Genomic DNA, 24,190 nt, shown 5'->3' on the forward strand with positions numbered 1-24,190 from the left:
CCTCCCACCAGACCAGAAATTTAGAAATGGCCACTGCGTCTGGGAGACCGTCAAAAACCTAAACCTAAAATAATACTTACACTATTTCTTGCATTTGCTTACCAATTTTTTTTGGAAATGTATCAAACATTTCGCGCTCGCTTCACTCGCGTTTTGAATTTGTATTACTTGGTGTATGCCCCGCAATTTCGTCTGCATGAATTTAGGTTTTTAAAAATTCCGTGGGAGATTTTCCGGGATAAAAGCTTATGTTCGTTTCTGGGGTGCAAGTTACCTCTGAATAGTAAGTATCAAAATTTTGGTAAAGAAGTATCTTGCTATGGCTAAACTCGTTTCCCTTTCACTTATTTTTTTCTTTTCTCCAAAAACACTTACGCTCACTGCGCTGCGCTTTTTCATTGTTGTATTTTATTCCACTATCAAATTGAAAGGCGAAATTCAACTAACCAGGTAATTAGCCCATAAAGTTGAGCGAACGTATTTTTCCTCATGACAGGATTCAGTTCCGGCCCTGATAAAACCTCTCCCGAAATCAATTCCTGGCTACGGCCATGGTATTGATACTTTGAAGGTGGAATTACAAGTTAAATGTAATTTTAAGTTAACATGCAAAGATTGTATGCATGAAATGTATAACATTTTATTTTACAACATGAAGAGTTTTTAAAAACTATTGAAATAAATAAATAATCTTTTATTTAAAACCACATTGTAAACACAGTTCACCGATCAAGACCCGGCAACATACAGAGAAAAAATACAAAACATACAAATAAACTGAAATACCTAAATAAGCTTTCAGAGAGAACCACCGCCTATTTCTTCAAATACAATAATAAACAATACAATAATACAACAATATATAAGAAACAATATCTCCCGTAAACAAATCTAAACCCCGTATTTTTGATGGTGGTAGCCTGTAAATCTAAAAGAGGCAGGTGGCAACCCTACACCTACCCTACACCTAGACAGAATGAAAAATTTGTTTTCATTACTCGGCAGGCCTACTGCCAAAGTTTGACAGAAAGTGTGGCGGTAGTTGTGACCTCTGATTGGCCGACTCTCTTTCACTATTTGCTAAAATTGATGATTGCAACAACAATTTTTGCTTTTTTGTAATCTAAAACAGAACACGGACGTCAAACAGGTTGACTAATTGCAATCATTTCTGACCGGCTAACATTGTTCCGCTAGTGGCTCAAACTCACTGTCGCAGCAAGAACATGGTAAATTCAGCCAATCACAGCAATTTGAATTGGTTATCACAAATGTACCGATCTAGGAACCGAGAATGCACGAACCAGGGCAAATAGAGATAAGAACAATAATATCATACGTAGGAAATCGACGGGGGCTCGTTGACAAGTATCCTCTTAAGAGTCTGTCCTCTGTACATAATAATTGACGAGGGAACGAACTTCCTGTAAGGTTCTATGATAATAAATATGAGTCGCTTCATTCGGAGATATAATAATACGCTAATGTAGGCGTTATCACAATATACTGTAGCCATGTCCGTTAGACTATGAGTATTTACATAATATTATTATAAGCATATTATAGAGTGCTATAGAGCGCTAACACCTCTTAAGAGCCATTAAGCCAATCGTTAGCAGATGTTCTCCATATAACTATTGAATTACAGTTAGTGATGCGCCAAGATTTTAGCATGAAATTACGTACATATATTATTTTAAAAATTATCTTAGAAAGTCGTGTTGCTTATGAATGTAACAAAAATGCCATGTACATTCTATACGTTTAATAAATAGAAATAAAATGAATGTTTTGAGCATTGAGGTGACGCCAACAACGAGGACTTTGATGGTCTCACCGTGTTTACTGCACATATTTTCTAATGCACGCTCTATAGCTGTCTTACATTAATATTATTTTATTATAAGGTGCACAGCGTGTGCACTAATGGCATGGCGCCCTGAAATCTAATGCCGGACGTCATGTAAAACAATACCTATAGAAATTGTAAGATCAGTACAGCTTTTAATGAGTAGGTATAATAAAACAGACCCTATAAAAAGATAACGTTATTATTAAATACTAGAGGATGCCCGCGACTTCACACGCGTGGATTTAGATTTTTAAAGATCCCGTGGGAACTGTTTGATTTTCCTGGATAAAATACCTATGTCAATTACAGGGACGCAAGCTACCTCGGTACCCATACAAATCGGTTAAGCGCATGGGTTTGTTGGAATCCCGTGGGAACTCTTTGATTTTCTGGGAGAAAAAGTAGCCTATGTCCGTCCCCGGGATATAAGCTAACCCTGTACCAAATTTCGTCAGAATCGGTTAAACTGTTGGGTCGTGAAAAGGTAGCAGACAGACAGAAACATTTTCGCATTATAATATTAGTATGGATATCAGGTAAAAATAAAATGTCAAAAAGAAAGTATTTTACGTCCCTAATACGTTCGGTTTCACGCGTGTAAATTGAAGGGAAATGGGACAGGTATAATTACAAAAGCAATAAACGTAATGCCTCAGTGTTGCCATTAGAAGCCAGATTATACACGTGCCCCGGACGTTTTGGTTGGCCTAATGAGTTTTGAATTTGATTTCAGCTAACGTATTTCCCAGCCATCGTTGTGAAAAATTCTAACCAAATATTGTGACTCGAGTAAACGCACAAGTCACATGTTTGCGTTTTAGGGTCGTCGTGACCATAAATGTAGTATGTACTAGATGAACAATGACAGATTACCGGTGTTACAAAAAATGAAACGTAAATGTGTGCGTGAAATAGAGTTGTCTTGACTGTAGCATTGTATTATCGATAGTCTTACTGGTGAAATCATAGGACACTAATGAGTTAGTTTAACGACGTGAAGTAAACAGTATCTTATAATCTTAAAAAATCAAATACATTTCAAATACACAAATAGCAACAAAGCTAAAGCTAGGTAACAAATTATTATTTATTAATGAAATGACTTGGTGCAGCTACTACAAATAAGCAATTTATAATAATCTATATGTAGGTATATCACGTTGTCAAGAATAAAAATGCGTAAGTATGGATGTTTCTGCGTGTTTTGGGATTTTCATAAAAATTACCGGAATTTGTTAGTTTTCCACCTCTATTTTTTTAAAGGGTGCAAGTTAATATAATTTGATTAATTACAATAACACTAGTATAATGTCTAAGTGACAAGTCAATAAAAATAAATAATATACATATATGGCGCTCAATTCATAGCTAATGACCTCCCCGATAAGCACTTAAATACAGTAATGTACGGGTTACCCATAACCCTGTATATGAAATCTAAGTCACACCAAATAAAAAGGAAAACCGGCCAAGTGCGAGTCAGACTCGCGCACTGAGGGTTCCGTACTCGGGTATTTTTCAAACATTTTGCACGATGATAAATCAAAAACTATTATGCATAAAAATAAATAAAAATCTGTTTTAGAATATACAGGTAAAGCCCTTTCATAATATGATACCCCACTCGGTATAGTTATCTTACTTTGAAAATTGAAACATATTTTAATTTTTTTTAAATGGTGTAAACACAAATTCACAGTTTTCAGATTTATTCCAGTATTTGTGCTATAAGATCTACCTGCCTGCCAAATTTCATGATTATAGGTCAACGGGAAGTACCCTATAGGTTTCTTGACAGACAGACAGACAGACAGCTTAAGCCTATCACATCAAACCTACCGGCAGACACGATTATCGACTATCGATACTTGTGACGTCATCACTTTGTCAATCCCTATCGTAACCAAACGTTTTTAAATTTTACACAAAGTATCCAAAAATTCTTCATTTAGCAATGAAATTTGATGATAAGTCTTAAGGGAAACCTATCATCTAAGCTTCCAATAGTTATTTTGCCTAATTTTCAAACAACAAATGACGAAATAATGATTATAAACAATTAGTATAAATAATCAGTAATTACCTGTGAAACGTGTATTTACGCGGATTATAACGTCTTGTAACGTCACATTCGCTCACTGAACAAGACACCATGGTGGCAGGACATAGATTTTACGTTTTAATCGTAAAATTATTTAGTAAATGCAAAAAATCACCTCGACTTGGAACAGGCCGAACTCTTACGGACCGACACTCACGTAAACAATGACTTATCGGCATCTTGTTTCGCTATCTCGCTTTCGCTCGCGGCAGTGTGTCTTATCTAACTACTCTCGCTCCCTCGCTTTGTCAGTCTTTGAGCGTAGCGAAAAATTGTAGGTCTATGGTCGTGACGATATTGTCATATGCAGTCAACGTGCCTTCGTAAAAAGTTATTGCAAATGTATGCAGCAAATGTATGCAAAATTACACAATCTGCTACTGCATTGCGTTTGCGTTGCGTTTTAGTTGCATCTGACGCCATCTGACGCCCTCCAATTGGAACATGAATTTTGCCTTCGGACCCAAAATGTTGAATTCCTAAAATGTTAAATTCTCATAATGTTGAATTTGCAAAATGTTGAATCCCAAAATGTTGAATTTAATAAAGGTAAGCTTTTAATTCACATATGCTTAAACGTAATTAAGAGAAATAACTCTAAATTTAAAAAATCCCCGACACAATAACCTCTATAAGAAAACTAGAAAAGAGCTGATAACTTTCAAACGGCTGAACCGATTTTCTTCGATTAATACTAAGAACATTCTCGATTATGCCATACCTACCACCTTTCGAACAAAAAAAAAACTAAATTAAAATCGGTTCATTCGTTTAGGAGCTACGATGCCACAGACAAATACACAGATACACGGATACACACACGTCAAACTTGTAACACCCCTCTTTTTCGGTCGGGGGTTAAAAATAAGAAGACGCACATCGGCGCGGCGCGTGGCGTCACGCCATCGCCACTCCGTTTGTGGGCGTTGCGCCTAATACTTACCATGAGACGTGCATGATATTACAGCTTCGTTAATTTGCCCTGGCACCACGGTAACAGCCTTGGGGTAGGATCGCAATCTCTCCATATAAAAGCCTTCCAAATCTGATAAGTAAACTTTATAGACTGAAATTCGGTGGTCCGAATTAGGTCTTTGCTCTTTGAGTTTGGTCCGTACCTCGAAGAAGTAAGCCATCAGTTTCAATTATTTTATCATTCACATCTGTTAATTATGTCATAACTGTCTGTCTGTCTGCTAGCTTTTCACGGCACAACTTTACGAAACCCCCTTATCATTATTATATTAATAGATATACTTTGACTAAATAAGTGAAAAGGTCTGTTAACAAACTTAGAAGGTCTGTACAGACAGCTCTTAACTATTACCTAACAAACATTAACAAATACATTATTTATTTAAATAAAGCCTAATTAAGATGGATGATATTAACATTCGTATCCCATTTACTAGAACTAAGAATGAGATAAACTCAAAACAAGAATCAACATTTGAAATTTGAATCCTAATTTATGATCCCGCCCCAGCGTAAAAACAAAGGCTTCGTGAATTATTTGTGTATATTTACGTATAAGGCAAATAAGAACCACTAAATTAGAGCTAATAGCAGCTTTTGACAAAGATGAGCAAAAGTTATTAAGACTAATCCTCCTTAATCTTAGCAAAACAGCAGGGAGATGATAGACACAGGAGAAGCAAATATTTTAGAGAGTGCCTCAAAAGCGCTTCAATCCAATGATTATAAAAATCTCATAAGCTTGAATCAGTCAATTATAATTTTTATTTTTATTTTAACATTAAGATTTTCGCTATACCTAGTGTAAAGATTTATTGTACTTCTATTAAGATAATATTAAATCAGGTTCAGTACCAACAAATGAGCGCCAAACGAAGTTTCAATATCGCCGCGAGGGATGAATGAACAGTCGACTTTCGGTTTTCAGTTTCACTATTGTCGTGGCTACTCCTGGGACAAGATTTACGTTTATTTTTGGGGAAAGGGAACACTAGGCAAGTTCACGTAATTCCATGTATAGTATGACTGACATTCTTTAATATAATGCACCTACAAAAACTTGACTTGCAGTTTACTATATTCCCCAATTGTTGTCCCCTTTGCATAATAGTGAGATATAGGCCATTTAGCAGGACATAATCTATATTCACGCTCTTACAGTTGAATGACATTTTCCTGAAAAACAGTTAAGTGCGAAGACGTCTTGTTTTTCAATACTACAAATGCCTTGAGGCAGTTCATTCGCCAAGAATTTAATTAGAGCAATTAATCAAGATTGTTTGAGACTTGAGAGCTTGAGCAAAACATAATGAATTGAACATAATTGAAAAATATAATTGGGAAAGTCTTCTTTTTAAATTCTGCTATTCAAACAGAATTTTAAATGCTCAGCGGTTGAGGCACAGATATCTGAAAGGTAAAAGGTTCAGTTCCAACCTGTTGCGTACTGCGTACTACATACGATTTTCGTACTGTACCTAACGTCTCCGTGCCTCGGAGAAAAGTTAACCTTAACAGAGCTCTCTCCGTCACTTACTCCATACAATCGTAGTTCCCATTTCATTTGAATATTAAGCAACCAAAGTCCATGAAATTTTGCAGACATAGTCTAGAAACTAATACCTGTGTCTGTGGTGTTTTAGATTTTTCTAAAAATATGTAGTTTTAAAATTACAGGGGCTCAAAGATTTGTATTTTTCTTTAAAAAAAGGCCCAACTTTGTGCTCGTTTTTCTAGACAACGAAGCAATTTAATGAAATTTGGAAAAACCACAGACCTAGAAAATTTAATGAATATTATGTAGTAAAAAAATTATCGTTATATATTTTATATTGTTATAATTATGTGGGAACTACGAAAACCAGAAATTACACCCAGAAATCTTGAAAATTTCGTGCTGTCTCGATTTGTGCAAGCGGGGTGGTGAAGTGCGGGGGACGACACGTGAAACTGACAGAAACTGACAGTCTAAACACACGGGCCACATTTAGACTGCACCCAACTCCAAACTTGTCGATAGGTCTAACTAAATACACTGGTACATTTCAACTTGCGTTAGACGTATGCGTTACCTACTCAGACGTTGCCTGTAGATAAAAATATGTCTCATGTTTGCTGGCAATAGCGCATGCATCAAACCCTGCAAGTTGCAACTCTCTTGCAACCTATTCCTCACGCAATACGCACAGCTTTAATATTATAATTTTTGACAATGTATACTATATGTAATGCCATATCACAGGTCACTCTCTGATTTATTGCTAACAATTTACTTCCAAATGCAAAGAAATCTAAGTGTGTTGAATTCACACTGCCCAATACCAGGACCTTAAATGACATAAATTCATTGATAAATAATCATATGTTGAAAATAAAGGAGAACCCTGTGTTTCTCGGTATAATGTTAGATGCAAAGCTTCTATGGAACACCCACATATCAACACTTGATGGTAAACTCAGCTCTGCTGCTTACACTGTTAGAAAAATTCGACAGGTACTGACGTGGAAACTGCAAAAATTGTATATTTTGCTTATTTTCACTGTATTATGTCTTACGGACTCTTGCTATGAGATAAAGCGGTAGATATTGAGAAAAAAATGTATTACAGAAAAGGACAGGACGTGCAATTTATAATTTAAAACCGCGCGCTGCCATACAATAAAAATATAAGGAAATAAGTACCTTATCTATTATCTTATAGTAGCTTCTAAATATATTTACAACTAGCTAATGCCCGCAGCTTCGCTCGCGTGGATTTAGGTTTTTAAAAATCCCGATCCTTTCATTTCCCAGAACAAAAGTTGCCTCTCCGTAATAGCCCGTCCCCGGGATGCAACTTGTTTCTGTATCACGTAAGAATATTTAAACGGATGATCCTTTTCAAATCCCGAGGGATCACCAGGATTTAGGAATGCAATTTCTTACAGCATCAGGGTTGAGGTCAACGACAAAGTGTTTACTTGGTATAGATACCTTCAATATCAATTAATAATCGACACTTTTTAAATCCCATTAGCTTTAGTAGTCAGGTCCCCTGCAACATCAGGGTTGAGGAGTTGGAATCCAAATTTTTTATTGAACAATGTCGCAAACTTTCTTTATCGATTAAAAAAACTACCCAAAATTACGCAGTTAGGTTACCTGCCAAATTTCATGGTTTTGAGTCAACGGGAAGTACCCTAGAGGTTTTCTTGACACACACGACAGACAGAGAGATAGACAACAAAGTGATCCTATAAGAGTTCCGTTTTTCATTTTGAGGTACGAAACCCTGGAAAACGTAGGATCGGCATTCCGAACCAGTGGTAAATTTTTCTGACCATCCAAAAACACTTTGAAGTTTACCTAACAGTTTACAGGAATAAAAATTTATCATTGTATTCCATTCCATTTCATTCTATTCCATTCTGTTCAAAGATAAATAGATAATAAAAATATTTGTCACCGAAACAATAATTTACGATACATCAACCAATATCAATTTAACTGATGACAATCTGACTATTACCAAAGTGAACGACTACTATAATATCTATTATATACGACTAACATAATATGTATTATAAATTGTGTGCCGTTTGCATTCTCACTAGGTTCTCATTAAGTTTGTTTTATTTGGTTAAACTTTCTGGCATTTATATTGTTATGACGTTTAGTTGGCAAATAGACTCTTTATTGGCTGAAACTCTAAAATTCAGCCAATCACAACAAAGAAAATATTGTAATAATGATTGATGCAGCTTTCTGTAATTGAAAACAAAATATTTGACATTAACTTGAATGTGACAGTGTTTTCCGAATAGGGTTGCCAGAGGCCCCGTATTTTACTGGTTACCCCGTATTTCAGGATACAGAAACCTGTAATTATGAATATAAAATACGGGGCAAATAAAACTAAATATTTTTAGGGTTCCGTAACTCAAAAGCAAAAAAGAACTCTTATAGGATCACTTCGTTGTCTGTCAGTCTGTCAGTCTTTCCGTCTGTCCGTCTGTCCGTCTGTCCATTTGTCCTTCTATCCGTCTGTCATGTGTTCATGAACAAATATTAGTATTTTCAATTTTCAAAGTAAGATAACTACATATATCAAGTGGGTTATCATATGAAAGGGCTTTACCTGTTCATTCTAAAACAGATTTTTATTTATTTTTATGCATATTTTTTTAATGCATAACAGTTTTTGATTTCTCGAGTAAAATGTCGGAAAAAATACCCGAATACGGAACCCTCGGTGCGTGGGTCTGACTCGCACTTGGCCGGTTTTTTACAAATTCAGCAGGAGCTGGCTGGCGAAATCCAACACTGACGTTATGTCCAGTAGAAAGAATATTTTCCTTTTGCGGCAATGCGTAGCCGAAACCCACTCGATATTGATCATGGTCGTAGCCAAGGCGGCGGGGCTTGGTTTGAGGATGTAAGCCTTTTTTTATACAAGTTAGCCCGTGACTTTAATCTTTTCTAGTGGTAAGTGATGATGCAGTCTAATTTCTTGGCCGTTAGGGCCATACTAACCATATAACTAGCCATGACCGAAGCCTCCCACCAGACCAGAAATTTCGAAATGGCGACTGCGCCTGGGAAGCCGTCAAAAACCTAAGCCTAAAATAATACTTACACTATTTCTTGCATTTGCTTGCCAATTTTTTTTTGGAAATATATCAAACATTTCGCGCTCACTTCACTCGCGCTTTGAATTTCTATTACTTGGTGTAAACCCCGCAATTTCGTTTGCATGAATTAAGATTTTTAAAAATTCCGTGGGGGATTTTCCGGGCTAAAAAGCCGCCTAAAAAAATGTCTGGGATGCAAGTTACCTCTGAATAGTAAGTACCAAAATTTTGGTAAAGAAGATGGGCCGTGAAAGGGTAACAAATAGATAGGCAAATAGATATACTGTCGTATTCGTAATATTAGTATGGATAGGAAGCTTTAAAAATAAAATCTTGCTATGGCTACACTCGTTTCCCTTTCACTTTAATTTTTTCTGTATTGAACCAAAAACACTTACGCTCACTGCGCTCGCGCTTTTTTATTGTTGTACTTTATCTCACTGTCAAATTGAAAGGCGAAATTCCACTAACCAGGTAATTAGCCCATAAAGTTGAGCGAATGTTTTTTTCCTCATGACAGGATTCAGTTCCGGCCCTAATAAAACCTCTCCCGCAATCGATTCCTGGCTACGGCCATAGTATTGATACTGTGAAGGTGGAATTACAAATTAAATGTAATTTTAAGTTGAAATGAGAAGATTTTATGCATGAAATGTATAACATTTTGCTTTACAACACTAAGAGTTTTTAAAAGCTATTTAAATAAATAAATCTTTTATTTAAAACCACATTGCAAACACAGTTCACCAATCAAGATACGGCAACATACAGAGAAAAAATACAAAACTTATAAATAAACTGAAATATCTAAATAGGCTTTCCATGCATTTCAGAGAGAACCACCGCCTATATATATATATGCTTCAAATACTTCAAAATTTCAAATTTCTTCAAATCTAAACCCCGTATTTTTGATGGTGGTAGCCTGTAAATCAAAAAGAGCCAGGTGGCAACCCTACTTCGACCTAGACAGAATGAAAAATTGTTTTCATTACTCGGTATGCCTACTGCCATAGTGTGACAGAAAGTGTGACGGTAGTTGTGACCTCTGATTGGCCGACTCTCTTTCACTATTTGCTAAAATTGATGATTGCAACAACAATTTTTTCTTTTTTGTAATCGAAAACAGAACACGGACGTCAAACAGGTTGACTAATTGCAATCATTTCTGACCGGCTAACATTGTTCCGCTAGTGGCTCAAACTCACTGTCGCAGCAAAAACATGGTAAATTCAGCCAATCACAGCAATTTGAAATTTGGTTATCACAAATGTACCGATCTAGGAACCGAGAATGCACGAACCAGGGCAGATAGAGATGAGAACAATAATATCATACGTAGGAAATCGACGGGGGATCGTTGGCAAGGATAGCCTTAAATAGAAGAAAAACTTTGCTTGTGAATAAGGTTCGTTGTTGATCTTGAGTCAAAAAAGAAGCTGTATTTAGGTTAACAATTGGCGAGTATATTGCTTATCCAACACAATCAAATTGATATGCGTTGTCGCAACTCAGCCTAAATTTCTAAATGCATTCCTTCATTTCCATACCGTATTTTTAGTCAGAAAAAGACACGCTTGACCACAACCACAACTGATGGAAAGTGTTGATGTGTCCTAAGATGGGACGCGTTTACCTAGAAGATGGCTATTTACTCTTGTTTTAAGGATACACGGACCGATATAAATATAATGTACATGCATGGCTAATTAATACCTACATTTCGACGTTTGTTTAACTAGATTTCGACATGAATTCCGTCCCTATTGCGTTGAACAAAGCGGCAATGCGCAAATACGAAGATCTGGAAGTACCATGTAATGCCATCCTCGCGAGCTATGTGTGGGTGGACGGTTCTGGAATTAATCTGCGCTCCAAATGCAGAACTTTCGATTTCGTTCCCCAAACACACAAAGGTAATTTTCCTGCAGTTTTAATAGGCTGGGTGCCACATTCGCTATTATCACCCAAGCGTCTAGCTTTGCTAGCATACAATTTCTGCTCTAAATAATTTTTGAATACATATTAAAAATTGCTGAACCAGCACGGTTCAAACCTAGGTCTTCAGGGAAACGCGCCCAACGCCTTGACCACTAGGTTACTTATATGTATTTAGAAATTTCCTTGAAGTGTAAGTAAAACCATTATCAAGAAAATTATAAAATTTCTCTTAAAACTCTAGTTTAAAGAAAAATAACAACTTTTTCTCGTAAGCTATGAAATAATTTAATAACTACTTCAATTTGGATGCCCATATCGATCGCCTTGAGCGCCTCGAAGGAATGCTGCTATAAATCAAATAATCAGCTGCTGAAAAGAAGCGATTGCTAATACAATTTTTACCTTTTCCTTTTGCTGGAGTTCGTTCACAATGCTTTATTACACACACAATAATTGCATTACCGTCTCAATGTCTCACCGGAATTCCAAGACGATTCGACAGATGTTATCGCAAGAATTTCCACCTACAGAAACAGGTGGAAATTCTTGCGACTACATTTGTCGAATCTTTAGAGGCTTTACGCTTCAACTAAGAAAACCCAGCTTAAATCTTGGCAACAATTATTGTAAAGTTTACTTAGCATTATTCAATCCTCGCCTATTTTACTCATCACGTTGAAGAATGATGATTACGGAATCCTTAGTAGGTAGTAGGTAAAGTAAACACGGAACCGCAATGCGAACTACGATAATTATATATTTTTTTATTTTTCAACCATCTTCAGCGGAATTTACGTTAGGACGTTATTTCGTGCCACTAACGTAGTAATGTAAATTCTTTTTGCAGTACTTTTACAGTGTAGAATCTAAAAGTTATCATACAAGTATCATACAGTATAAAAATATATTATAATATCATCTATTTTATAGGTTATTATAATAATAAAACATCAGTAATAAAATTAGTAAGAATCTTAAATTATTATGTTATAAACAAGCAACTAGGTATCTTGTTTTTTTTTTACTACTATTTAGGTATAACACCCACATTCCATTTTTGTGAGTTCACTCGGAGACCAACAGAAAAATTCAATCTTTTTGGCTACCTATTTATCAGATTATGAGTGCGGGGCACACACGTCTTATTCCCACAGGAACCTACCTACTCAAAACACCGATGGACACTCAATTAAATTTTTTTGTGTAGATTTACCAATTTGGTACTTCGACGGCAGCAACACGGGTCAAGCCAGTCCGGACAACTCGGACACGTTCATCTTCCCGGAAGTGATTTACCACGATCCGTTTCGACGTGGAAGCCACATACTGGTCTTAGCTGACACCTATCAGTACAACTATCAGCCAACTGGTGAGTCATCTCTATAGTTTAATGATATTCATGAAATAATTATAGTAACCCGGAAAAAAGTGATTGTACCTAGATACTTTGTAATTACACACGGAATTACACACTCTTCTCAGACTTGGGCGCGTTTGGAACCCTCGTAGCTTTAGTTTTAAGTTACGTGATGTAACGACCCTAGATTTTACACCAAAGTGTTATAAAATTATATAAAAATAATATTAAAATTTTTGCTTCAATTTTATCAAAATCAGGTCAGTGAATACTTGTAGAGATGTACTTACACATACGAACCTAAAATTAATTCTTTTAGACGTTTTAATCTTAATGTGGGCCGTCCGCATTTTCGAAAAGAGGCAAACACCGTTTCGCATGTCGGTGATGCAGAGACGCGATCGACCGCGGTCGAATTGCGTTGGCGAGTGATGTGTGCGCGGGCGTCGTAACGCTCGGAGCAGAGTCGAAATCAGAGCGGGACCGCGTGCATTTGCGTCGGCGGGCGGTGCCTGCGCGGACGTCGTAATGCGCGGATATAATTAATTTGTTTAAATTCTGTACTGGGGCGATACATAAAGTTAATATTAAAGAATACTGAACACGGACCAAGTTGGTGCTTGGAGAGAAACACTCTAAGCAAATATTCTAATAGAAGGGACCACTTTAATTACACAGATATATTTGTTATATAGGGGCGATACCTCCTAAGATCTAAAAGCGATTTATGTTTGAACTGTTGACGACGTGGCTGCTCAGGCGGGGAGAACCGCATGTCCGCCGGATGCTCGGTGATCTTTGCTTGAGATGGCTAGCGATGATATTAACTATCTGACATATAACAGGCGCGTTGGATGAAACTTATGCGAGGGAGAACCTTAGTGCCTTTGATGCTTTGTGAATCCTTTGCTGAGATGATTCTAATGTGCTTTAATAACAGACTGACCACAGAGGGCAGGTAATGCTGCTGTTCTGCTTGTATTCTGACATTCGTTGGAATGCGTAACCACCTTGCAGTGGTTACTCAATATCAATAACATACCAATACAAAATTACGCTAATACATATGTACTGAAGGTCGGGTTAAGGCCTGTGGATATTCCCGCAGTGAGTCTGACCCGTCCTTGAAACCTATTACAGGTCTGTAGTGGGAGGGCACCACTATAAAAATGCTATTTCAGCTTCGGCTGCAACGTGGGATCATAAGTGGAACGCACCACTTCCTAAAGTATGCTTGCATACGCTGCGCTGTTTATTTGGATGATGACGTGTGTGGGGGGGGAGCTACTGTTCTTTGGTATTTTATGTGCCATATTGATCTCTTGATTTATCGAGGGTCCCAGTATGTCGATGGGATACCAAGGGAAGGCAGAAGCTCACCGTACGTGGCGTGGTGGAGCTACGTACCATCATTCACTCAAACTCTTTTTACGCCAACTGGAGTGAATGGTGCCGCACACAACTTCTTTCTTTACGAAGGAAGAAGCACACTCACACACACACGTCTAATAAGTAGGGCTCTGTATGAAGTGTTGTCTTGTAAGAGCAGTCTCATGATCCTTTCATATTTTAATACGTTCCTAAGCGGGAACACACCTTTTGAATCTCGAACTAGCATTTGTCTTATCAGACCAAATGCTAAATAAATATTCATACACAAAGAAAACATTTTCAATACCTGAACTCAGTTAGCATTGGCATATGGTCGCTCGGACCAAATGCTTAAGATGCGTTATACGCAAACACACAATTTCAATACTTGAACTCCGTAAATGTTGCGGCGCGTCGCTTGTAAATGCGTAACAACGCCTGGGAACTTGTCCCACTATAGTTGACGGAGCGTGAGTGGGTGGTCAGGTAACTATTTTGCACCCTGTCCCTCAGTTGGCTCGTAGGCTGGTTCTAACGTCCCGTCCCGTGCACCCCGGTCGTGCACCTCTACCGCGACAGGTAGATGTAATTTATTGGTATAGACGAAGAGAGGTTTCTTGAAATAAAATACTTATTTCGTATGCTAGTCTCTGGGCTGACTTGGGCTGACTGATTGGTCTCGGCTCATGGAGTGGTATTTATATCATGAAGCCAGTAAAATATTCCCACACCAATGAGTGAACCCTTCGAGACCCTCTTTATTTCAAGTTAAGTTTCACACACTTATTTCTTAGCAATAAAATAGGTTGATTTAAACACAAAAATGACAAGTTAACATAAATTTAACCTCAATTGGCCTCTACAACACAATTGGCCTCTATTCTAATTTCTATTCTCGCTAGGCTCCTAATAAATCTAAAACATAAGAGCCTTTTAACCTACACTACACTACTTGAGTTCGAAATTCTATGAGTTTAAACACTTTAGTCAAGCAGGTAGACGACGCGAAGAGTCATAATTTAAACCGTTCTTGAAACGCACCTTTTTTTGTGGGCAAACAGCGAAACATGGCCCTTTGCCTAACTTATAGGTACGTCGTGCACAGAATTCACACAATATTAAACCTAGTCGCTAACATCCTCCCCCTTGTGCGTAGCACCAATCCTCGAACCTGGCGATGCTTCATCTGCTGCATCGCGAATGAATCTGAATTCTGAACTGGCTCGACGTAGCACTCCTTCTTGTTTCAAAAACTCAGGACCAGTAAACCACATGTGACTCTTTAATAAGTTTTCTGGTACATCACGCGTGTCATCATCGGCTGGATTCATGCAGTGCCATTCATGTGGTTGAATGACATCTTCGATTTCTGCAAGTCTATGTGCCACAAATGTCTCGAAGTGTCTGGGATCCGACTTGATCCATGACAGGACAACGCTGGAGTCTGTCCAATAAGTCTTTCTCTTGATTGTCAGATCTGACTCATGTATAAGTGATTTAACTAGTCGGCTTCCCAGCAGTGCAGCTTGTTTTTCTATTTGCTCATCCCAGCCAATTCCACTTCTGCATATATTTTGCAGTAGCTTTTTTCCTTGTATCAAAACTGGTGATGCCAGCCCTAACGGGTCTAATGTGCTCATGACTGCACCAGTGACTTCTCTTTTCGTTGGAATTCTTTTTTCTTGCAGTACTTCTTGGGGTGTGTTCCGTAGGCAAGTACGAAACCCGATGCTGTCTTCTTTGGTGAACCACCGTAAGCCTAGAGTTTTCTCTTCTTTTTCTCCAAGCTCTATTTCAGTCTTGTCTACATTTTCTTTTGTGATTTGCTGAAGAAGATTCGGTTGATTCGATACCCATCCTCTTAGTACGAACCCTGCTTTTCTGTGGATGTAATCTACTTCTTTCGTAACTTTCACGAGTACTTGTTCGGAGTGAAAGCTATGAAGATAATCATCCATGTAATGGTTACGTACTATAGCTGTTGCTGCATCTGGATAACGTTCTTTAAAGTCTTCTGCGTTTCTATTCTTCACAAAGATAGCTGTGCTTGGTGACGAAGTCGCGCCGAATATGACGGTGTTCATCCTATATTCTTTCGGTGGAGCGTCTCGACCTTCTTCTTGCCATAAAAATCTCAAATAATCCTTGTCTTCAGGTCTTATTTTTATCTGCAGGACCATTTCTTTAATGTCTGCTGCTACTGCCGTTAGGCCTAGACGGAATCTTGTGAACACCCCGAAGAGATATTTCAGAAGATCTGGTCCTGATAGAAGAGCGTCATTCAAACTTCTCCCTTGGGACCTAACCGCAGCGTCAAAGACGATTCTTACTTTCTTTTTAAATGGATGTATGACAGAGAAGTGAGGAAGGTACCATTTTCTTTTAGAATCTCGTTTGTTTGGCGCCTCTTCTGCGTAGTTTTCATCATGCAGATCCTGAATTTGCTTGATATATTCATATCTGAGGTGAAGATCTTTATCCATTTTCTTTTCTATGGTGAACAGTCTTTTTTCGGCTGATTTGAAACTTTCTGGCATTTCATCATCTTCATTTTTCCACAGCAATCCAACTTCAAAGCCTCCATCTTCTCGCTTTTTACAGGTTTTTTCTAATATCGTGAGAGCTCTTCCATCTGAGTCTGTCGTAGGTCTTCTTGGTTGCACTCTCAACGATTCTCCGAATTCCGTCAGTGAAGCGACTGGTCGACCGGGATTTCTTCTCTTAATTTCTTGAGATACGATCAGTTCCCAGTTGTCTTGTTCTATGAGTAACCGCGGTGGCTCAAACTCATAATAAAGAACACTTGTCATTTCTTTCAGGTGTGGATATTTTTCTATTCTTTCTTTATCCAGGAACTGTGGAGCAAGATTCAGTTCTTCGATGGTGCGAACACGATCGAGGCTTTTCTTTTCTTCTTGGTGGACTCCTCGTATTATTAAGTTGAGCTTCTCAGAGTCCCTCTTGCGTATCAATTTTCCTCCAACTGTTTCTAGCACCAATTCTTCTTCAGTTCCCTTTGCCCCAATATTCTTAGCTATTCGTGAATCAAGAAGAGAGACCATTGATCCTTCATCCAAAAGTACTAGTATCTTCTGGGATCCTTTTGGTCCAAATACTTCTACCGGAATTATCTTCAGATAAGCCCTGGTTGTTCTCACTGCGTGGACTGGCAACATTGTATTCACTATCATTCCTAAATTCTCAGCTCCACTCGACTGTTCTGAGCTTATAAGCTCCGAGTGCAGCAGGGACTGATTCCGTCGTTTATCTGGAATGATATCCTTTGTTTCTTCCAAAAATGATGCCTGGATCCAGTTCTGAACATGTGAAGCTGCATCTTCTTGTTCTTCATCCAAACCGTCTTCTGAAGCTGAATCCGCAGCTCCACTCGACTGCTCTGAGCTTATAATCTCCGAGTGAAGCAGGGACTGATTCACCCGTTTATCAGGAATTACATCTTTTATTTCTTTCAAAGATGACGTCTGGATCCAGTTCTGAACATGTGAAGTTCTTCCTCCTTGTTCCTTATCCAGGTCATCTTCTGAAACTCCGGTCGTTTCCACTGCGTGGATTGGCATCGCTGTATTCGCTATCATTTCTGAATTCTCAACTCCACTCGACTGTTCTGAGCTTATAAGCTCCGAGTGAAGCAGGGACTGATTGCCTCGTTTGTCAGGAATGACGTCTTTTATTTCTTCTAAAGTAGAGGTCTGGATCCAGTTCTGAACGTGAGATGTTCTATCTTCTTGTTCTTTATCCAGACTAACTACTTTATCTTCGATTCGTTGTTTCTCGAATCTGATTCTGGCCAGATTAGCTGCTGCTTCAGCGCGCTGCAATTCTAAAAGCGCCAGTTCTTCTCTTGCTTCTAAGTCACGTAATCTGGCAGCAGTTCTCTTAGACCGAACTGACGTGCGGATAAAACCCCCTGATTCAATCGTCTTCAAGGTTCTGTTCTGGTTCATCCTCTCAGCCATCATCTCGTCAGTGGTCTTCTGTTCTTTGAGTCTAGCCCCATTTTCGAACATCTTCGTAACTTTTGTCGCGGTGTATCCCGAAGATTCCATATTTGAAGATCTTAAGTTCGTGGCTATAGCTTCGATAGATGTGGTCCCTTCTGATCTGCGCACATTCACCTGTTCTGTTCGTTGCGATGTATTTGCGCGTAGGGGCACACGCTCTGCCTTCTGGAACCTGGTGAGAGTCATATCTCTTGTTCCTGTTCGTAGCTTCACCTTCAAAAATCTTCAACTTCCAGTTCTAGGAATCTGTCTTCCGGGATCCGGCTCGAAGGACCATTTGTTGCGGCGCGTCGCTTGTAAATGCGTAACAACGCCTGGGAACTTGTCCCACTATAGTTGACGGGGCGTGAGTGGGTGGTCAGGTAACTATTTTGCACCCTGTCCCTCAGTTGGCTCGTAGGCTGGTTCTAACGTCCCGTCCCGTGCACCCCGGTCGTGCACCTCTACCGCGACAGGTAGATGTAATTTATTGGTATAGACGAAGAGAGGTTTCTTGAAATAAAATACTTATTTCGTATGCTAGTCTCTGGGCTGACTTGGGCTGACTGATTGGTCTCGGCTCATGGAGTGGTATTTATATCATGAAGCCAGTAAAATATTCCCACACCAATGAGTGAACCCTTCGAGACCCTCTTTATTTCAAGTTAAGTTTCACACACTTATTTCTTAGCAATAAAATAGGTTGATTTAAACACAAAAATGACAAGTTAACATAAATTTAACCTCAATTGGCCTCTACAACACAATTGGCCTCTATTCTAATTTCTATTCTCGCTAGGCTCCTAATAAATCTAAAACATAAGAGCCTTTTAACCTACACTACACTACTTGAGTTCGAAATTCTATGAGTTTAAACACTTTAGTCAAGCAGGTAGACGACGCGAAGAGTCATAATTTAAACCGTTCTTGAAACGCACCTTTTTTTGTGGGCAAACAGCGAAACATGGCCCTTTGCCTAACTTATAGGTACGTCGTGCACAGAATTCACACAATATTAAACCTAGTCGCTAACAGTAAAGTCGTTTAAGTCTGATGAACTCATTATTTCCGACGCTCTAAAAGTTCTTGGTTTATTATGGACACAACATCACAAGGGGTCCTACCGCTAGACGATACACGTGCCACTTTAAAGAAATTGTTTTAAAATGTAATCTTTAGAAAGATCCAAAGGAAAAATAGGGTAGAGTTTTTTAGGACCCCGTTAGTTCAGTTACAGTGATTAATTATCACCGCTACATCGTACAAAAACAATTCCGACCATCAAAAGGAGTACAATTGTACCTACTTTGAATAAATGATTTTGACTTTGACTTTGATTAGTGTCACAGTGACAAAGCTTGGTTTGCACCCGCCAGTGTAGGGGAATATTTTTTTTTAAAGAATATTAGCCATGTTAAATGACTAATATTCCCCTTTCCTCTCCAACTAAGCGTCAGGCTTGTGCTAGGAGTAGGTACGACAATAGTGGAACGGGCGGGGTTTGAACCGTCGACCTTTCGGTTTTCAGTCCACTCCTATACCGGTTGAGCTATTGAGGCTCTAAACCTAACTATGGACAAGTGCAAACCTCTGTGGTTGACCCTACATCTGATATCACCTAAAGTAAAACCTTGTATCTAAGTGCTAACAAAACGTTTTGCTATCAAGCAATTTAATGTGAGTTAAGATGTACCTATTCGTTTTACCGTGACTCTATCAGAGATTTTGTGAAGTTCTTCATTGCTAAACTCTCTAAGTTCCATAGAGGTCACTTGTGTCTTGTGTTTTATAGCACCCATAAGGTTATGTTATTTATTCCGATACATAGTATCAAACCTGTTCAATTTTGACTATTTATAACATGATTTATAACATAAATTCTAGAAGTTGCTGGGTATTTTGCTACGTAGACTCGTGGACTTAGGTTTTTTGAAAAATCGCGTGGGAACTCTTTATTTTTCCAGGATGTGTCCATCCTCGGGATGCAAGTACTCTATCTATGTACGAAATTTCATCGAAATCGGTTAAACGGATGGACTACAGAAAGGCAGACAGGTAGAAGGACTGAAAGACAATTCCGTTCCGCTTCGTATGTATAATGAAAATACTTACCAGAAAGCATCGCTACTTCTATAATCCATAATTAAGTAGTTAATACCTAATTAAAAGTAAAAATAATTAATTACAAAGTATAATAAATGTGCAAATAATAATCTTATTAAATTCGAAGAGTATCGCTATCGATAAATTGCTTCCGGCGTAATGTTAGCGCACTTCCTGTCAGGATAAATAAAAGCGGAAATATCAGTAGCGCAGCTAACTGATGTTTCAACTAATTCGCTAAGGGCGAAAATACACTACAGACATGACAAAACAACGTCTACGCGAAACATTGTTGTCGTATGCTGCCATCCTATATCTGAAAACCGGTCAATTTTTTTCAAGATTTTACTCTACCACTTTTTCCGCGTGATTAATATGTATACCCCATTATGGACTAAGAGCCAGCGCGTGCCAGAGTTTCGTTATTTTATAAAAGCTGAAAGCTTTGCGTGGGTGGAATGATCAGCGACTATGAAGTCTGCTCATCATGCTATGGATCATGGTGGCTTGGGAGATAACAGATAATGGCAGGGAACGGCATTCCGAACCAGTGGTAGATTATTTTGACGATTCAAAAGCACTTGTAAAAGTTTAATTGAATAAAAATATTTTGAATTTGAATTTTGAATGAAGGTGTGAACAAAATTTTACGACTATTTTTTTATATTTTATTCGGAATAGTATTAGAAATCACGTCATACATTGCCATACACTTAGTATCGTGGCAACCCCCTGCCAGACACCCTTAAACTTTGATACCAACTTCATAGTCGCTAATCGTTCCTCCCTGTGTTGGGGACAATGCAGAGAAACTTTCAGATTTTATAAAATGACGACGCTCTGGCGCACGCTGGCTTTCTCTCTATACTCATGCTAGTTACAGCTTTCTAGTACAAATAGTCCCTGAGCAAAGCCGCAGACGAATGCATGGATGGACAGATAGACGGACGGACATGGTGAAACTATAAGTATTACTTGTTTACTACGGGGCCATAAAAAGCTGTTAACTGCAAAATATTTAGAGTTTTAGTTATAGTCAAAATAATATGGCAAATTTCCAAAAAGTTATGTTTTGAAAAAATAATGCTGTGTTAGTATTCAGTTAGGTTCTACGTAACTTTTCAGAAACACCAGATTTTCTAAGTTCGCAAATTTTTCGCTCTTAAACTATTTTATGGAATTTGTTCAGATATAAGTAGAACTCTAGTAGACAGTATAAGTCTAGTTTGTGCAGCTCCATGTAAAGTGTGCGAGTAGATTTTTTCTCAGCCAGATCACTTTTATTAGTCCGTAGTGTGTTTTCGCTTTAACTATAACAGGTGGATATTATGTACTTGTATACTTGCACAAATAGTGTTCTCGTTAGCGGCTGAGCGGATAAATTTCATAATTACCTATTCATAGGTAACAAAACACTACTGTTGATAATGTAAACGTCCCTTATACACATTGTAGTCAATTATGAAGGACATCTGGCAATCTAAATATATTTATTTGTTTAAAATCGATTCATTAGTTTAGGAGTTACGATGCCACAGACAGATTCACAGATACACAGATACACACTTCAAACTTATAACACCCCTCTTTTTGGGTCGGGGGTTAAAAATACGATTTTAGTCCTTATTTTAGGTGAAACCAACGTACTTTTGACATGAAAGTTGACCCATAGAGTTGAAATGGCGCGCGGGAAGTCATTTAGTACGGACTATAATTACCTAAATTACCTACTTGAGTATAAAAACTATTAAGTAGGTATAACTGGCAAAGTCTATGTTTTCCTACTAATAGAATCTGCTTTCGGAACCGGTAGTAGAGTCTTGAAGTACCTATCTTATGTAGCACAAGCTGTTCTAAATAAAAGAAATAAATAAACTTCATTTCATAATCATCGTTCATGCATGAAGATAAGATATTTGCAGTCTAAAAGCACGCAATAATAATAAATATCTATACTAGCTCTACTAACTAGACTAGCTAGCTCTCGGATGGAATATCTCAAAATCCTTTCTTAAGTCCAGTTGCATGACAAACGGTTAAAGTTAAAAAAATAAGAGTTAAAAAGCTAAGTGGGTTCCTCAAACCGCTATTCATAATTAAACACAAAGGTAACCTTGACTTGTGCAACCCATTTTACTTTTAATGTCAGTCAAAATTTAACGGTAACCTTAAGTTTAAGCGCCTCTTATGCACCTGAATCTTAGAAGTAGGTACTTCATTCGACTCCAGTACTTTCTTTCCAGTTAGTAATCACCGCAAGGAATGTACATTGCTCTGTGAAAAGGGCGAAGTTGAGGAGCCGTGGTTTGGGTTCAATCAAGAGTTTTTCCTTACGACAACGGATGCGAGGCCTCTAGGGTGGCCCCCGGGCGGATTTCCTGCCCCACCTGGCCCCTACTACTGCGCTATCGGGGCCGATAAAATTGTCGCCCGGGATCTTATGGAGGCATTCTACAGGTAAAAAGTCCAAAATCTCAAGACTGAAGTAAGTAGGTACTCCCTAGTGGCTTATAACCGCAAAATATGTCTACCTAAGTGCGTGTGCACAGTAACGCACCAGAAAATAAGTACGTAAGCTTAAAGATTATATTGCTAGTCAAAAATATAGTACGCGACATGTTGAGATGGCAATTGGGGTATGAGGAGGGGGACGCCCCGCACACCCGCACGTCACCCGCGCGCACCCGCAGCGGGTTAGCGCGGGGGCTGTGCAGGTGCGGGGCGTCCCCACTCCGGTTGCCATCTCGACCTGTCCGCGTACTATATCTAGTTTGATTGTACACAGACTTTAGTCATAAACTCCTAACTCATGACCAATGAGACAGATTTATGTTAGAGAAAAGTTTTACAAGTAGGTCTGTCTGTATGTCTCGTTTCGACTGGCATGGCACTGAGCAGGGCTTAAGTCAGTATCAGTGATGGGAAAACGGACCTATTGAGAACTACCGATGTTGCAGATGTTGTCTCTTCGCGGGGGTGCAAATCAATGGCATAAACCCCGGCACCACTCCATCACAGTGGAATTATCAGGTGGGTATATCACACTGTTTGTTTGAAGTGAAGCTTTTTGACTGACCTTAGACCTAATTCACAAAAAGATCTACACTTATCCTATTACGTTAGTAGTAAGTAGGTACTATGTAGGTAGGTAGGTATACCGGACTCACCCTGGCTTGGCACGAGTCATTAACGTTACGTTTAACAGGGCTCTCTCCGTCACTTGCTTCATACTATTGCAGACATATTCTAGAAACTAACATCTGTGACCCCTCTTAAAGGTGCAGTCTTTATAATTTCCATGAGCCATCCGTAAAATATTGTTAAGAAGAGCGAATTTATTACCCGTAAATAAAAGTAATCTCAGGAAAAATTTCTTGTTTTATCAGTGTTGTTATTTGCTTTAGTTTTCCTCAAAAAGAAAAATCCCAAATTGATCACGGAGAGCTTTTTAGAGGATCAAACATCTTCGAAAGAAAAACCAATTAAGCCAGACCACGATAATCCGTATATTCGTACTAAGTAGATAGTATTTTATTAGATGGGTCATATTATATTACGATTTGACCTAAATAGGACAAATTAAAACAAAAGTTGTGTTTTGGCTTTACAAAGTGTACCAAAATTGGAGAATCATAGGAGTATTTGAAATTGGCCAATCAAAATAACTAACGATAACATTGAAAATCGGCAAAACCCTTAATTTTTAACGTACTAAGACTAACATTTCTAACTCACGATTTTTATGGTCGTGGCAGGTGCCATGCTGCCAGTGGGCGCAGACCCTAGAGGGTATCCTTCAGCCTTATTTCCATGCCCTTCACGCGAGGTAAGGTATAGATAACCTTACTTTGCGTTAAGGTAAGGTATAAGGTTTCTTA

At 38.4% G+C, this 24,190-nt stretch overlaps 1 protein-coding gene across 2 annotated transcripts in view; it reads left to right on the plus strand.

Moving 5' to 3' along the window:
* Nucleotides 1-24,190, plus strand: part of LOC123866617 (glutamine synthetase 2 cytoplasmic-like) — a 34,105-nt gene that overhangs the window by 3,776 nt on the left and 6,139 nt on the right. The window contains exons 1-5 of one of the 2 annotated variants that reach the window (XM_045908275.1): nt 10,905-10,947; nt 11,282-11,455; nt 12,688-12,849; nt 22,556-22,769; nt 23,270-23,342. In XM_045908275.1, the coding sequence (XP_045764231.1) occupies nt 11,290-11,455; nt 12,688-12,849; nt 22,556-22,769; nt 23,270-23,342 (615 nt within the window). In that variant the 5' untranslated portion in view covers nt 10,905-10,947; nt 11,282-11,289. Of the gene's footprint in view, nt 1-10,904; nt 10,948-11,281; nt 11,456-12,687; nt 12,850-22,555; nt 22,770-23,269; nt 23,343-24,190 lie in introns of those variants that run through there. The other variant, XM_045908274.1, reaches the window with a different exon arrangement.

This window comes from Maniola jurtina, chromosome 7, assembly GCF_905333055.1.
Source record: "Maniola jurtina chromosome 7, ilManJurt1.1, whole genome shotgun sequence".
Classification (NCBI taxonomy): Eukaryota; Metazoa; Arthropoda; class Insecta; order Lepidoptera; family Nymphalidae; genus Maniola; species Maniola jurtina.